At 49.7% G+C, this 13989-nt stretch overlaps 1 protein-coding gene across 2 annotated transcripts; it reads right to left on the reverse strand.

Moving 5' to 3' along the window:
* Positions 1–1329: 1329 nt before the first annotated feature.
* LOC310746865 (monocarboxylate transporter 13-like) lies at positions 1330–12723 on the reverse strand. Of its 2 annotated transcripts, none has more exons than XM_083581062.1 (6): positions 12601–12723; positions 11772–11867; positions 10368–10583; positions 9758–9901; positions 5140–5913; positions 1330–2658 (listed from the first exon to the last, which is right to left on the reverse strand). In XM_083581062.1, the coding sequence occupies exons 3-6, from the start codon at positions 10576–10578 to the stop codon at positions 2390–2392; spliced, it is 1398 nt and encodes a 465-aa protein (XP_083437188.1). In that variant the 5' UTR covers positions 10579–10583; positions 11772–11867; positions 12601–12723; the 3' UTR covers positions 1330–2389. The 2 variants fall into 2 exon arrangements, with proteins under 2 accessions (XP_083437188.1, XP_083437189.1); XM_083581063.1 differs by having other exon boundaries at positions 11772–11897; positions 12601–12673.
* Positions 12724–13989: the final 1266 nt, after the last annotated feature.

A 13989-nucleotide genomic window follows, 5' to 3' on the forward strand; every position in this document is an offset into this window, starting at 1 on the left:
GAGATTCTGGCCCGTGGAGAGGGGCCCAGCACACCCGAAGGCCTCAAAGTCCACCAGGTGGCTTCGAGGTCAGCTGCTTGCCGAACTTGCCTGAGATCATCCTTGCCTTCCCTCTTCCAGCTCTCTAGAGCAGAGGTAGGGAACCTGGTGCCCTCCAGCCGTTTTCGACATATGTATTTTCAGCCAAAAAGCAGCAAAATATGTTTTTTGCATTGCTGGGATTGGGCTGGTGGACCCCTTTCAGACTCTCCAAACTCTCCCTATTCAGAAACAGAGTTGGCGACGCTCTTTCGAGAACTGAATGGAGACTTTGGGTCCTGCGGAACTCTCTGCCACTAGATTCAGCAGCACTGTTTCAACTTTTAAATGCCTGCTGAAAATTTGACCAGGCCTACGCAGGCAATGAAGAATACGGCTTCCACAAGGGTTAACTGGTGCCTGTTTTTTTACTTTATACATATATGTGTCTTTGCTGTATGGTTTTCCTAGAATTGTAGCGTCGGGAGGGGACCCAACAGTCATCTAGCCCAACCCCCTGCAATTCATAGCTGCCAACTTTCCCCCTTTTTTAAGGGAAATTCCCTTATACCAAATAGGATTCCTCGCAAGGAAAGGGAAAAGTTGACAGCTATGCTGCAATGCATTTGTGCTGTAAACCATTTTTAAATTTTTAATGAAATAGCAGCCTATTTTTTAAATGAATAAATACAATAAAATAATGTATTCCCATAGGGCAGTCTTTGCCAACCTGATGTTTTAGATAGCTGCAATGGGCAAGGGCTAATGGGATTTGTGGTTTGCAACCATCAGAAGGCGCCAGATTCGGAACCAAAATGCTTCATTTCCCGAACTACCGTATTTTTTGCTCTATATGACTCACTTTTTCTCTCCTAAAAAGTAAGGGGAAATGTGTGTGCGTCTTATGGAGCGAATGCAGGCTGCGCAGCTATCCCAGAAGCCAGAACAGCAAGAGGGATCGCTGCTTTCACTGCGCAGCGATCCCTCTTGCTGTTCTGGCTTCTGAGATTCAGAATATTTTTTTTCTTGTTTTCCTCCTCCAAAAACTAGGTGCGTCTTGTGGTCTGGTGCGTCTTATAGAGCGAAAAATACGGTATGTTTCCCAAACAAAATGAAAGGGCTCAAGGGTGATTCACTAACCCCACTCCCCGCAAACATTTATAACAGTGAGTGGCTAACTTGCAGACCCTCCAGATGTTGGACCCTGAACCCCCAACATGTGGCCACAGGTGAGAGTTTGAGAACATCTGGAAAGCCCCCCAAATTTAGCCACCCCCTCCTCGCAAGAGGTGATCTGATGAACAGCTCGAGCCATTTTCGCTGTGGATTTTATTTTCACAAACTGCCGGAATGACCAAATTAATAAATTACAGTAAGAACAAATATGGCCGCAGACTGCAGAAAACAGTTCCATCAAAACGTCACGTTTTTAATCCTAAATTGAACGGGGTGGGGAAGGAGCCAGATTTCAGAGTTTACAATGGACGCTCTGATCCTTCCTCCCTTGCGGAAAGTTGCAAAATTGACCCCATGATTGCGTGAAGGGAGAGGGGCGGATGCTACGAGAGACGGCAGCTCTGCTAGCCAAACAGAGGATGTTAAGGGGTCAGAGTTTACTATTTGAGAGGTCTGTGGGTTGACCGGGTTATGGGATACTGAAGCCCCTCCCCATGGGCGTCCTGGAATGCCCAAATGCTACGAGGGTCTTTTCCGGGGGGTACTGAGTCACTTGCATGGGCATCGAGAGAGGAGCCTCGTAAAAGTTTACAGAAGGCATTCCTCTGGGGAAACCGGCGGTCCAAAGTTCGCCTCCACGTTCGGTTGCTGGAGCGAGTCTGTGGTCACGCACCTGGTCCAACCTCTGCGGGTAGCTCAGGGGAACGGTGGTGCGTTGGTTAAGGCACAGGCAAGGCAAATACCAGCTTCCACAACAAGAAAACCAGCTCCTCTTCAAGGACGCATCTGCACACCACACGGAACTACAGTTCCCAGCGCCCTTAACAAACTACAACTCCCAGGATTATTACTTTTTGCTTTAAATGCATGGTTTGAAGATGCCACCCAAACCTTCTCACCCCACGCTGGTCCCAACAAGGTTATTCTCTCTAGTCCTGGAGTAGCCAATGTGCTCCTCTGGGTATTGTTGGACTACAACGCCCATCATCCACAGTTAACAGCCAGGGATGATGGGAGCTGTAGTATAGCAAGGTATGGAGGGCCTCAGGTTCCCCATTCTTGTTCTTTAACCTTTGCCCACCGCAGAGATGTTGGACTACAACTCCCACCATCCACAGCCACCTTAGCCAACAGCCAAGGATGATGGGCGTTGTAGTCTAGCAACACCTAGCTGGGAAAGGCTGGCTTTGGGTGATCAGCTCTTGGTCAGCGGCTCCTCTGTCTCAGGCATGACCTTGTAGGGGTGGCAGTCGTGGGGAGAGAGGACCCCCACGGGAGCAGTTGCTGATGCCAAGAGGGTGCCCTCGCCAGCTTCCATCTTGGCACTGGGTTCTGGCACAGACGGAGGGGCAAGGCAGCTGGAGAAGTTGGGCAGAGTCATCAGGACAAGGCTTCCGGCGAACATGAACGACCCGGCCGCTAAGAAAGAAGCAACGTAGTCCCCCGTTGCGTCCCTCAGCCAACCTGGAAGAGAAAGGAAGAGCGACCTGGAACAACCTAGAACAGTCTGTGCCAACCTAGTGCCCTCCAGATGTTTTGCACTGTAGTTCCTGTCAGCCCCAGCCAGTGGTTACAGACGGGAAGAGATGAGGTCCCAAACACCTGAAGGGCATGGGATTGGGGAAGGGCGGTCTAGAACATAAGCCTCAAGACACACCTAGAACATAATAACTGGCAGTGCCGTCACTTCTGATGCAGGTGTGGACCCAGCAGTGGTACGGAGATTATTTGCTTGGCTTCCTTGTCCAGAAAGGGCTGTTTAGAGGTAGTTTAGAGCAGTGCTTCTCAACCTGTGGGTCCCCAGATGTTGTTGGACTACAACTCCCATCACACCTAGCCAGCATGACCAGTAGTGCCCTCCAGATGTTTTGCACTGTAGTTCCTGTCAGCCCGGGTCAGTGGTTACAGACGGGAAGAGATGAGGTCCCAAACACCTGAAGGGTATGAGATTGGGGAAGGGCGGTCTAGAACATAACCCTCAAGACACACCTAGAACATAATAACTGGCAGGGCCATCACTTTGCCCAGAAAGGGCTGTTTAGAGCAGTGTTTCTCAACCTGTGGGTCCCCAGATGTTGTTGAACTACAACTCCCATCATTCCTCGCCAGCATGACCAGTGGTCAAGGATGATGGGAGTTGTAGTCCAACAACATCTGGGGACCCACAGGTTGAGAACCGCTGGTTTAGAGGCAGATACTCCCACGTTCATATCAAGGTAGGCCTTAGAGAGACTCCTAGTGAACCGCTGCTAGTCATGCACTACAACTCCCATCAGCCCCTGCCAGAAATGTCAGCGGTCAAGGATGATGGGAGTTGTAGTCCAATGACGCCTGGGGACTCGAGTTTGGGAAAGGCTGCTCTATTGCAAAGTTCTTCAGTCCCGATGCCCCCCACCTAGACGTTGTTGGACTACAACTCCCATCATCCTGAGTCAGCTGAGCTGATTTCTCGTGGATGATGGGAGTTGTAGTACGACAAGAACCGTGTTGGCTACCCGCTGGCGCAGGCCACACAGAGGTAAATGGACCCCCTGACAGAGGGCCATTCCTGTTTTCCTATCTCACTCCTTGAGCTGGGAACCAAATGCAACTGCGTAGGAAACCCGCTTCGCCTCCCTGCGGAGACAAAAATTTATTTGAAACATGTTCGGCCACACACACCCCTTAACCCTTAACCCTTAATTCCAGAAGCTGCAAACCTGCTTTATATCAAGGCCCGGCATGGAACCAATTATTTGTGAGGAGCTAAAAGGCTCATTTAAGGGACATGGGTGGCGCTGTGGGTTAAACCACAGAGCCTAGGACTTCCGATCAGAAGGTTGGCGGTTCGAATCCCCGCGACGGGGTGAGCTCCCGTTGCTCGGTCCCTGCTCCTGCCAGAAGCGGCTTAGTCCTGCTGGCCACATGACCCGGAAGCTGTACGCCGGCTCCCTCGGCCAATAAAGCGAGATGAGCGCCGCAACCCCAGAGTCGGCCATGACTGGACCTAATGGACAGGGGACCCTTTACCTTAAAAGGCTCATTTATGTACCGAACAGTTAATACGGGAGGAAAATGCAGGCCAGGATCAGAGCCACGTGCAGTGGTTGCGAGTGTCAGAATAGGACCTGGGAGAGGCCAGCGTTCAAATCCCCACTCGGCCGTGAAGCTCACTGGGAGACCTTGGGCCACAGCTGTCAACACTTCGCATTTTTAAAGGGAAATTCCCTTATTCCAAATAGGATTCCTCGCAAGAAAAGGGGAAAGTTGACAACAAGACACCGGGAATGCCCATTGCGGATGCCCACTTCAGAAAGGGGATGCTGCTGTGCTAGGAACATGGAAAGGTGCCCTGCCTGTATCAGGCCTCTTGGATAGATTCCTGCATTGCAGTGGGTTGGCCTAGATGACCCTAGTGGTCCTTTCCAACTGCTACAATTCTACGATTCTGCATTGGTTTTTTTAAAGTACAGTGGTAAGGTAAAGGTAAAGGGACCCCTGACCATTAGGTCCAGTCGTGGCCGACTCTGGGGTTGCGGCGCTCATCTCGCTTTATTGGCCGAGGGAGCCGGCGTACAGCTTCCGGGTATGTGGCCAGCAGGACTAAGCCGCTTCTGGCGAACCAGAGCAGCGCACGGAAACGCCGTTTACCTTCCCGCCGGAGTGGTACCTATTTATCTACTTGCACTTTGACGTGCTTTCGAACTGCTAGGTTGGCAGGAGCAGGGACCGAGCAACGGGAGCTCACCCATCGCGGGGATTCGAACCGCCAACCTTCTGATCGGCAAGTCCTAGGCTCTGTGGTTTAACCCACAGCGCCACCCATGTCCCTTAAATGAGCCTTTTAGCTCCTCATAAATAATTGGTTCCATGCCAACGGGACCGAGCAACAGGAGCTCACTCCGTCGCGGGGATTCAAACCGCCTACGCGGTGGGCAAATAAATGTGATAAATGGCACCACCTACCAGAAAGGGGCGCCCCCAGCAGCCCCCCAATGCTCTCGATCATCTGCAATAGCCCCATGGAGCTGAAGATGTTGGCGATGCCCACGATCTCTGGGATGATGGAAAAGACGACGGGCGTCAGGGCCCCCGAGCAGAACCCGTAGCAGAGACTAATGGCCACCAGCAGCGGGTAGTCGCGGCCCCACGGGACAGCCACCAAGGCCACGCCGGTCAGGAAGGTCCAGGCCACCAGGATGCGGGCCAGGCGGCAGCCGCGGCAGTTGGCCAGCCAGCCCGAGAAGAGGCGGCCGCACAGGTCGGCCGCCGCCGCCAGCGACATGAGGAAGGCCGCCTGGTACTCGTCAAAGCCCAGCTCCCTGGCGCGGGCCACCAGGTGGACGTAGGGGACGAAGTAGCCCGTGTTGACCAGGGTGACGGCCAGGACGAACCTCATGAAGGCGAAGTGGCCCAGGAGGTGGAGGCCGAAGAGGGAGGAGAATCGTGCCCAGCACGTCCCTCTCGCGCCGCGGCCCGCCGGACCGGGCAGGTCTTCCTTGAGGGTGATGGGGCGGATGAGGGCCCCGCAGACCACCAGGTTGAAGGACATGCCCGCCACGATGAGGAGGGCCCCTCGCCAGGCGTAGGTGTCCACCAGGAGCTGGAAGAGCGGTGAGAAGGCGAAGGACGAGAGGCCCACGCCCGTCAAGGCCAGGCTGGTGGCCAGCGTCCGGCGGCGCTTGAAGTACCGGGCGACCGACGCCAGGGAGGGCGTGAAGACCAGGGCCCAGCCGAAACCTGCCGAGATAATAATAATAATATTCATAATAATAATATTCGTACCCCGCCCATCCGGCTGGGTTTCCCCAGCCACTCTGGGCGGCTTCCAAGAGAACACTAAAATACAATAACCTATTAAACATTAAAAGCTTCCCTAAACAGGGCTGCCTTCAGAAGTCTGGTAGTTGTTGTTCTCTTTGACATCTGATGGGAGGGCGTTCCACAGGGAGGGCGCCACCACCGAGAAGGCCCTCTGCCTGGTTCCCTGTAACTTGGCTTCTCGCAGGGAGCGAACCGCCAGAAGGTCCTCAGCGCTGGACCTCAGCGTCCGGGCAGAACAATGCGGGTGGAGATGCCCCTTCAGGTCTACTGGGCTTTCAAGGTCAGCACCAACACTTTGAATTACGCTCGGAAACGTCCTGGGAGCCGATGTAGGTCTTCCAGGACCAGTGTTATATGGTCTCGGTGGCCGCTCCCTATCACCAGTCTAGCTGCCGCATTCTGGATTAGTTGTAGAAACGAGAACGTCCCAAAGTGCTGGTTTTGTGCCTGCGGAGCTTTAAAATGGAATCGCAGAGTTGGAAGGGACCCCCGAGGGTCATCTAGCGCAACCCCGGAATCGTTTCGCCCAACGTGGAATTCAAACCCGCGGCCCTGCGATGAAGAGCCTCGTGCTCTCCCCAAGGGAACTACCCCAATACCTCAAGGACCTATGAACCGACCCGGACCCTGAGATCTGCACCGGCGGCCCATCTTTGTGTGCCTCTTTCACAGGAGGGTGGCAACACGAGAACAGGCCTTTTTGGTGGTGGCTCCCCGTTCGTGGGATGCTCCTCTCAGCGAGGCTTGCCTGGCGTCTTCATTATACACCTTTGGGCACCAGGCAAAAACATTCCCTCTTCAACGAGGCCTTGGGCTGGTTAACATCCGATACCCTTTTTAAAACATGTTTGTAGGAGGTTTATTGGCTTGTGTTTCCTGATTTTATCGTGCATTTTGTGTTTTTATTTTTTTATTGAACTGCCCTGAGATCGACAGAGGAAGGGCAATATACAAATCAAATCAAATAAATCAATAAAGAGCCTGCTGGAAAAAGGCTTTTCTCTAGCTGCAATCTCCACCTTTTCTATAAACATTTCTGGACCCTTCCTTTCCCCAACTCGACTCGATACCCTTTCTGAGGCGAGGCGACCCGAACAAAATGCAGAAAGGGAGGCACAGGCATCTCCCAAAGAACAGAAGGATCAGGCCAAAAATGGCTGCCGGGATCAAGCCAAAATGGCGCCTGTCTAGCTCAGCATCCTGTTGTCATGGTGCCCCACCGGATTCCCCGGTGAGGCGGCCATAAGCTGGCAGCTCCTTCTCCATCCTTGCGCCCAACGGTCGTCATAAGCAAAAATGAGATGCCATAGGTGGCTTTTTCAAGATGGCGGCCTTCCATGAGGGGAATCATTATTATAATTATAATTATAATTATAATTATAATTATAATTATTATTATTATTATTATTATTATTATTATTATTATTATTATTATTATGTTCTCACCCTGGGCCAGCAGGGGGATACTGTAGATAGTTATGCAAATGAAGGATCGAAAGTGACGTTCAGTGATTGGATAGTTTGTATGCAAATGAAGGATCGAAAAGTGACGTTCAGTGATTGGATAGTTTTAGAAAATGGCAACAGTTACGTTGTTCTGGAGCTCTATATAAGTAGGCTGACTGAGCTCCTCAGCTTAGTTCTGTTCCAGCTTACAAACAAAGAGCTGCTTTGGAAGAATCGCTGTGTCGTCTGATATGTTCGCCCACAACTTAACAATAATAATAATAATAATAAATTTTATTTATATCCCGCCCTCCCCAGCCGAAGCCGGGCTCAGGGCGGCTAACAACAATAAAATAGTGCAACATTCTAAAAAACATTTCATTATAAAAATTAGTTAAAATCAAATTTATGGCAACCATTACGCTAAAATGAGGCCTAACCCTTCCCTCAGTTAGCCGCCCTCAGAAATTTAAACTCAAACCATGTCCGTGTTTGCTGAAGTTTGCAAAACCACGTTGGAGTGGCATACAAAGGATGAACAAATTAAATCAGTGATGATAGATCGGGCAAGAGATGTTGGACATAATACAATGTTTGAAGACTGGGAAAGGTTGTGGAGGAAAGGGGTCAAGTTCACTCCATGCATGGTGTTAAAGGAAAATGTTTTGAAAATGACTTAACCCCTGTAAATTAGCAAAGATTTACCATAGGACTGATAAGCTATGTTGGAAATGTAAAGAAAAAGAAGGTACTTTTGATCATATGTGGTGGACCTGCCCCAAGGTGGGAAAAGATTGAATGAATTGAAAAAAATGTTGAAATATACATTTATTAAAAAACCAGAAGCCTTTCTACTTGGAATAATAGGTTTGGAATTGCTCAAAAAAAGATGTTTTTGTATGCCACAACAGCTGCTAGAATTTTGCTCGCCAAAAATTGGAAATTACAAGAAGTACCAACAGTGGAGGAATGGCAGATGAAGATGATGGGATTTTCGGAGCTAGCCAACCTGACCGGAAAAGTCCGTGACCAGGAGGAGTGGAAGAAATTCAAAGACTATTTAGCTAAATATCTGAAGATAATATAATTAGAATTACTTGCGAGTACCAAACAGGCCTAGGATTTGAAAATGTGATGTGTAAAATATTATGTTAAAGTTAAAAATGAAAAGAAAGTAAGATGTTCATTGACCAAGTAAATTTTATGGGGAAATAAGTTTTGGAAAACTGTTGCAATGATTTATATGGAAACTCAGCCAATTCAAGGAAGTCACCTAACAATATTAATAAATGTGGAATTATTATAATCAGCATAAATGTTTGTTTTGATTTTCTTTTTCTTATCTGTTTGTTATAAATTTGGAAAATTAATTTTAAAAATTGGAAAAAAAGAGAAGTTTGCAAAACCAGCACATAAATCTAAAATGAACAAATAACCCATTGTGTATCGTGGCTATTTCCTCAGGGGAACGGCATCCATCTTGAACCAGAGCCTGACTTTGCTTCTTCCTCAAATATCCAAGTATCCCCTTGGATATATGGCTTCTCCTTCTCTGGGCTGGTGCCCTCCAGATGTTTTGGACCGAGACATTTTGGACCGAAACATCTGGAGGGTATCTGCTCTGGCTCTCGCCCACCAACGCTCTCCTCCCCTCATCTCTCTGTTACCTCAGCCTTTGCTAAAAAGAAAAAAAGACCGCCAAATAAATATATTGAGATCTTGGAAGCAAAAATAATAATAATTATGCCCATCAAGCAAAAAGATAGAAAACTAACACATTGCAGTTGCAGAGTCAGGGCAAAACCCCACAAGAGTGGATAGTTTGGGGGGCAAGCAGATTTGTACGTTGATTATTTGTTATTTCATGGCATTTATATGCTGTTTGATCGTTTAAAGACCCCCAAGGTGGTTTGCAAAAATGATAAAACAATAAATTTATCAATAGGGAAAATTAAGGACTTTTGAAAAGTTAAAAAAATGCTAAAAAAAAAAAAGATTAAAAATTGCATCAGCTTTGTAAGCATCGGGGACGGGCCTTGCTTAAGCAAGACTTATAGAAATGTAGAGTTGGAAGGGATCCCTGAGGGTCATCTAGTCCAACCCCCCTGCTATGCAGGAATGCTGCCCCCTTGGGTGGGCTCAAGGTTAACAGCCAGAGACCCATTGCACCGCTGGAGGTGTTTTTAGCAGGTGCCGAAAAGAGTACTTTGAAGGGACCTTGCCTGGTGTCAAGAGGCAGGGAGTTCCAAAGTCCACACTGAAAGATTGGTTTCTTGCAAACGACAGCAACGCAGGTCACGCAGTTTCGACGCACCTGAGAGGAGTCCGATGCAGAGGTACAGGTGAGCCAGGCAGGTGGCAAAGGAGGCCAGCAGGAAGCCCAGGCCCGAGAAAAACCCGCCGGCCATGACGACAGGGCGGGCCCCATAGCGAGAGCTCAAAGCGCTGCCCACCGGACCTGCCATGGAAGAGAAAGGGATGCCGGTCACTGCCATTGCTGCTGCAAGGAGCAGAATCACCTTTCCCCAGTTCTGAACAGGAATTCGCACCCGGCGCTGCTATGGGCTATTAGAATCACAGAATTGCAGGGTTCGAAAGCGTGGGACCCAAAGGGTCATCCGGTCCAACCCCATTGCAATTCAGAAATATGGAGCAGACCCCCCCATAGCACCATGTATTAATTACTATAATATTTATTTTTAATAGATATATTCGGACCAGTTTCTGATCTTTCAGCCCTTCTGCCTGAGCTGCAGAATGTTCGCGAGCGCTTCCGTGACATCACAGCAGGCCGGCCAATGGCGAGGAAGGACGCGGAAAGCAGTTTCCCAGCGCATGTGGGGCAAGGATTTCGCGCCGAGGGCAGGCGGGCAGCCCATAGCGCGTGTCCCACAAACAAACACACCCGCCGCCACGCCACTCACTCGCAAACTGTTGCACCGCGATCCCAATCGAGGTGATCCAGGAGATCCGCCCGGACAGCTCATCAAAGTACGTCACAAACTCCACAAAGAAGACGCCGAAGGAACGGATCACGCCAAAGACCAACGCGGATTGGAGGAAGGCCGAGAGGACGATAATCCACCCCCAGCCGCCGTCCGGGGCTTCAGGGTGAACCACGACCGGGCCCAGCATGGATCCTGCTTGGAGAGTGAGGGAGACGGTCCGGGGGAAAAGAAAACCCTAATTATGACTGAAGCTTAGATTTCCTAATTATTGCTCAAGCCGCTTCTTCCAATAACATCCATTCAACTTTTTCCTGGCACGAGATTAAATTATTTTCTGCTCCCCCCAGGCATCATTAGAAGGACTGAGAAGCATCTGATCTCTAGATTCCCACATGCAAGAGAGGCAATGTGGTGCAGTGGTTAGAGCAGTGGTTACCAAACTTTTGTTTTGTTTTTCCCCAGTTTTTTTTATTAATTTTCAAAAATTCAAAACAAACAAACATACAGACAAACAAACATACATACATCCTGTTTAAATCTTGGTAACATTATTAAGTGACTTCCTCAAATGCCCTTGGTTGAATTTCATCATATATCATTTTAACAGTTTTCCAAATCGATTTTCTCAAAAAATTAACTTGATCACTCAACATCTTTCATTCTTTCTAATTTGGCTTTAAACATCTTAAGTCTTATCCTTACATATTTAAATCTATTATTTGCAAGCTTTTCCTATTGAGTTATCTTAACATATTTAGCTAAATAGTCTTTAAATTTCATCCATTCTTCCTGATACTCCTCCTCCTTCTGGTCGCGGACTTTTCCAGTCACCCCCAGAGCCCCCCAACCCTACAAAAAAGCATTATTCAGAACAGTGGCTTGCTTGACACACTAACAATAAAATCCAAAACAGTACAAAATTAATTGCAGATTTATTCCGGTCCTGTTGGAGCCATTTAGTTCAACTGAACAAAGCTGATGAACTTGATCCACTGAGACCACCCCGCCATGCCTCTTAGCACCCAGTAGGTAATCCCATCTGGGTTTAGCGTGTCAGAATAGGACCAGGAAGACCAGAATTCAAATCCCTCCAAAGATGACCTTGGGCCAGCCTCTCGTCCCAACCTACTTCACAGGGTTGCCGTGAGGATAAAACGGAGAGCGGCGAAAACCGTCTGCCATCAAATAAATAAATATGCAAAAACAAGGGTACCTCTGAGCACGTGCAGAGTCTGCCGCCACCCACCAGCAGAATTCCAGACCCTAACACTGCTGCATTTCTCTTCCCCTGCAAACCCCTTGGGGTTCTGCAGATCCACCTGAGAAATTGGGAATTCCCGGATGCCTTTGCTACCTGTATTCCACCTGGGAGCTACTCACCCCTCAGTCTGCTCCCAGAAAACCGATTTTCCTGCGTTCTTCAAACAGGTGGGCCATGGAGGGGCACTCTGGATCCTAGAGGGAGGTGCCAGGGATCTGGCGAAGGGGGGGTGCTTTTAGAAAGAGCTTTCAAGGTGGAGAGAGATGAGAGGAAGCGATGGGGGGGAGAGAGATGGGGAAACCACAGAAACGGATTTGCAAAAAGACACACACTGATAAATCGGTGCAAGATTAATAATGATGATGATGATGATGATAATGGGGTCTTAATTCCCAATAGTGTCTCCACTAACGGGAGGGGGGGATTTTGGAGAGCCAGGCGCCTTGCAGAAAAGCACGACCTCTAAATAAACGTTTTCCATGGGGGGGGGGGCATTTGGAAACAAAATTACGTGAAATCGCATGATAAGAAGACGACCCAGGGTTTTTTTAGGGGGGGCTTACAGGCCTCCTGGGACTTCCCCATTGAGGAATTCCTGATCACCCCCCCCCAAAAAAGTAGGACCTCTAAATAAACGTTTTCCATGGGGGGGGGGCATTTGGAAACAAAATTACGTGAAATCGCATGATAAGAAGACGACCCAGGGTTTTTTAAAGGGGGGCTTACAGGCCTCCTGGAATTCCCCCCATAGGAATTCCTGATCACCCCCCCCAAAAAAAAAACCTGCTGGAATCCCCCCCCCCAATCCCGAGTCCTATAGGGACACCTCCCCCGCCGCCCAATTTAAAATAAATAAATGAAACCTTGGGTGATCTTATTTTGGGGGCTCCCCCCTCCCAGAGAACAGCCCCCCCTTTTCCTCCCCCCCCACCGCCGTTTCGTTCCTACCGGGGGAGGGGGGAAGCCGGGAGCCTCCGCGTGAGCGGCTACAATGTTGCAGGATTCGAAAGGGGCGGGGCCCGGGTCGGGAAGCCACGCCCCCCGCCTCTCTCCTGCTCCCGAAAGGGCTTCGCTATGGAGGTGTCGGTGGGTGGCGAGAGCGCGCAGGCGCAGTGGCGACGGCCGAGGGCAGGTTGATCCGGCTGAGCATCTTGCGCAAATCCCGCGCGGAGGGAAAGCAAGGCGCAGAGCGATCCTCGGCTTGGGGCGGGATCTAGACCTGCGGCCGCAGGAAGGGCGAGCCTCCGAGGCCGGGCGCAGTCTACCCCCGGGTCCACATAGCTGTCAACTTTTCCCTTTTTTTAAAAAGGGAAATTCCCTTATTCCGAATAGGATTCCTCGCAAGAAAAGGGAAAAGATCATGGCCACTGGGCCCATCACCTCCTGGCAAATAGAAGGGGAAGAAATGGAGGCAGGGAGAGGTTTTACTTTCTTGGGCTCCATGATCACTGCAGATGGTGACAGCAGCCACGAAATTAAAAGACACCTGCTTCTTGGGAGAAAGGCGATGGCAAACCTAGACAGCATCTTAAAAAGCAGAGACATCACCTTGCCAACAAAGGTCCGCATAGTAAAAGCTGTGGTTTTCCCAGTAGTGATGTATGGAAGTGAGAGCTGGACCATAAAGAAGGCTGATCGCCGAAGAATTGATGCTTTTGAGTTCTGGTGCTGGAGGAAACTCTTGAGAGTCCCATGGACTGCAAGAAGATCAAACCTCTCCATTCTGAAGGAAATCAGCCCTGAGTGCTCACTGGAAGGACAGATCCTGAAGCTGAGGCTCCAAGACTTTGGCCACCTCATGAGAAGAGAAGACTCCCTGGAAAAGACCCTGATGTTGGGAAAGATGGAGGGCACAAGGAGAAGGGGACGACGGACAACGAGGTGGTGGGACAGTGTTCTCGAAGCTACCAGCATGAGTTTGACCAAACTGCGAGAGGCAGTGGAAGACAGGAGGGCCTGGCGTGCTCTGGTCCATGAGATCATGAAGAGTCGGACACGACTAAACAACAACAGACACACTTCACCCCAAACATAACAAAGAAGGAGGTGTGCATCAATTCATTCAACCGATTTATTAAAAAAAATATAAAAAATTGTTGGAAGGGACTCGAGGGCCATCTAGTCCAACCCCCTTGCAATGCAGGATTCTACCCAAGAGGCCTGATCCAGGCAGGGCACCTTTCCATGTTCCCTTTCTAAAGCAGCATCCCCTTTCTAAAGTGGGCATCCGGAATGGGCATTCCTGGTGTATAAAGGTAAAAGGACCCCTGACCATTAGGTCCAGTCGTGGACAACTCTGGGGTTGCGGTGCTCATCTCGCTTTATTGGCCGAGGGAG

Source organism: Podarcis filfolensis (assembly GCF_964270895.1).
Source record: "Podarcis filfolensis genome assembly, chromosome: 13".
NCBI lineage: Eukaryota > Metazoa > Chordata > Lepidosauria > Squamata > Lacertidae > Podarcis > Podarcis filfolensis.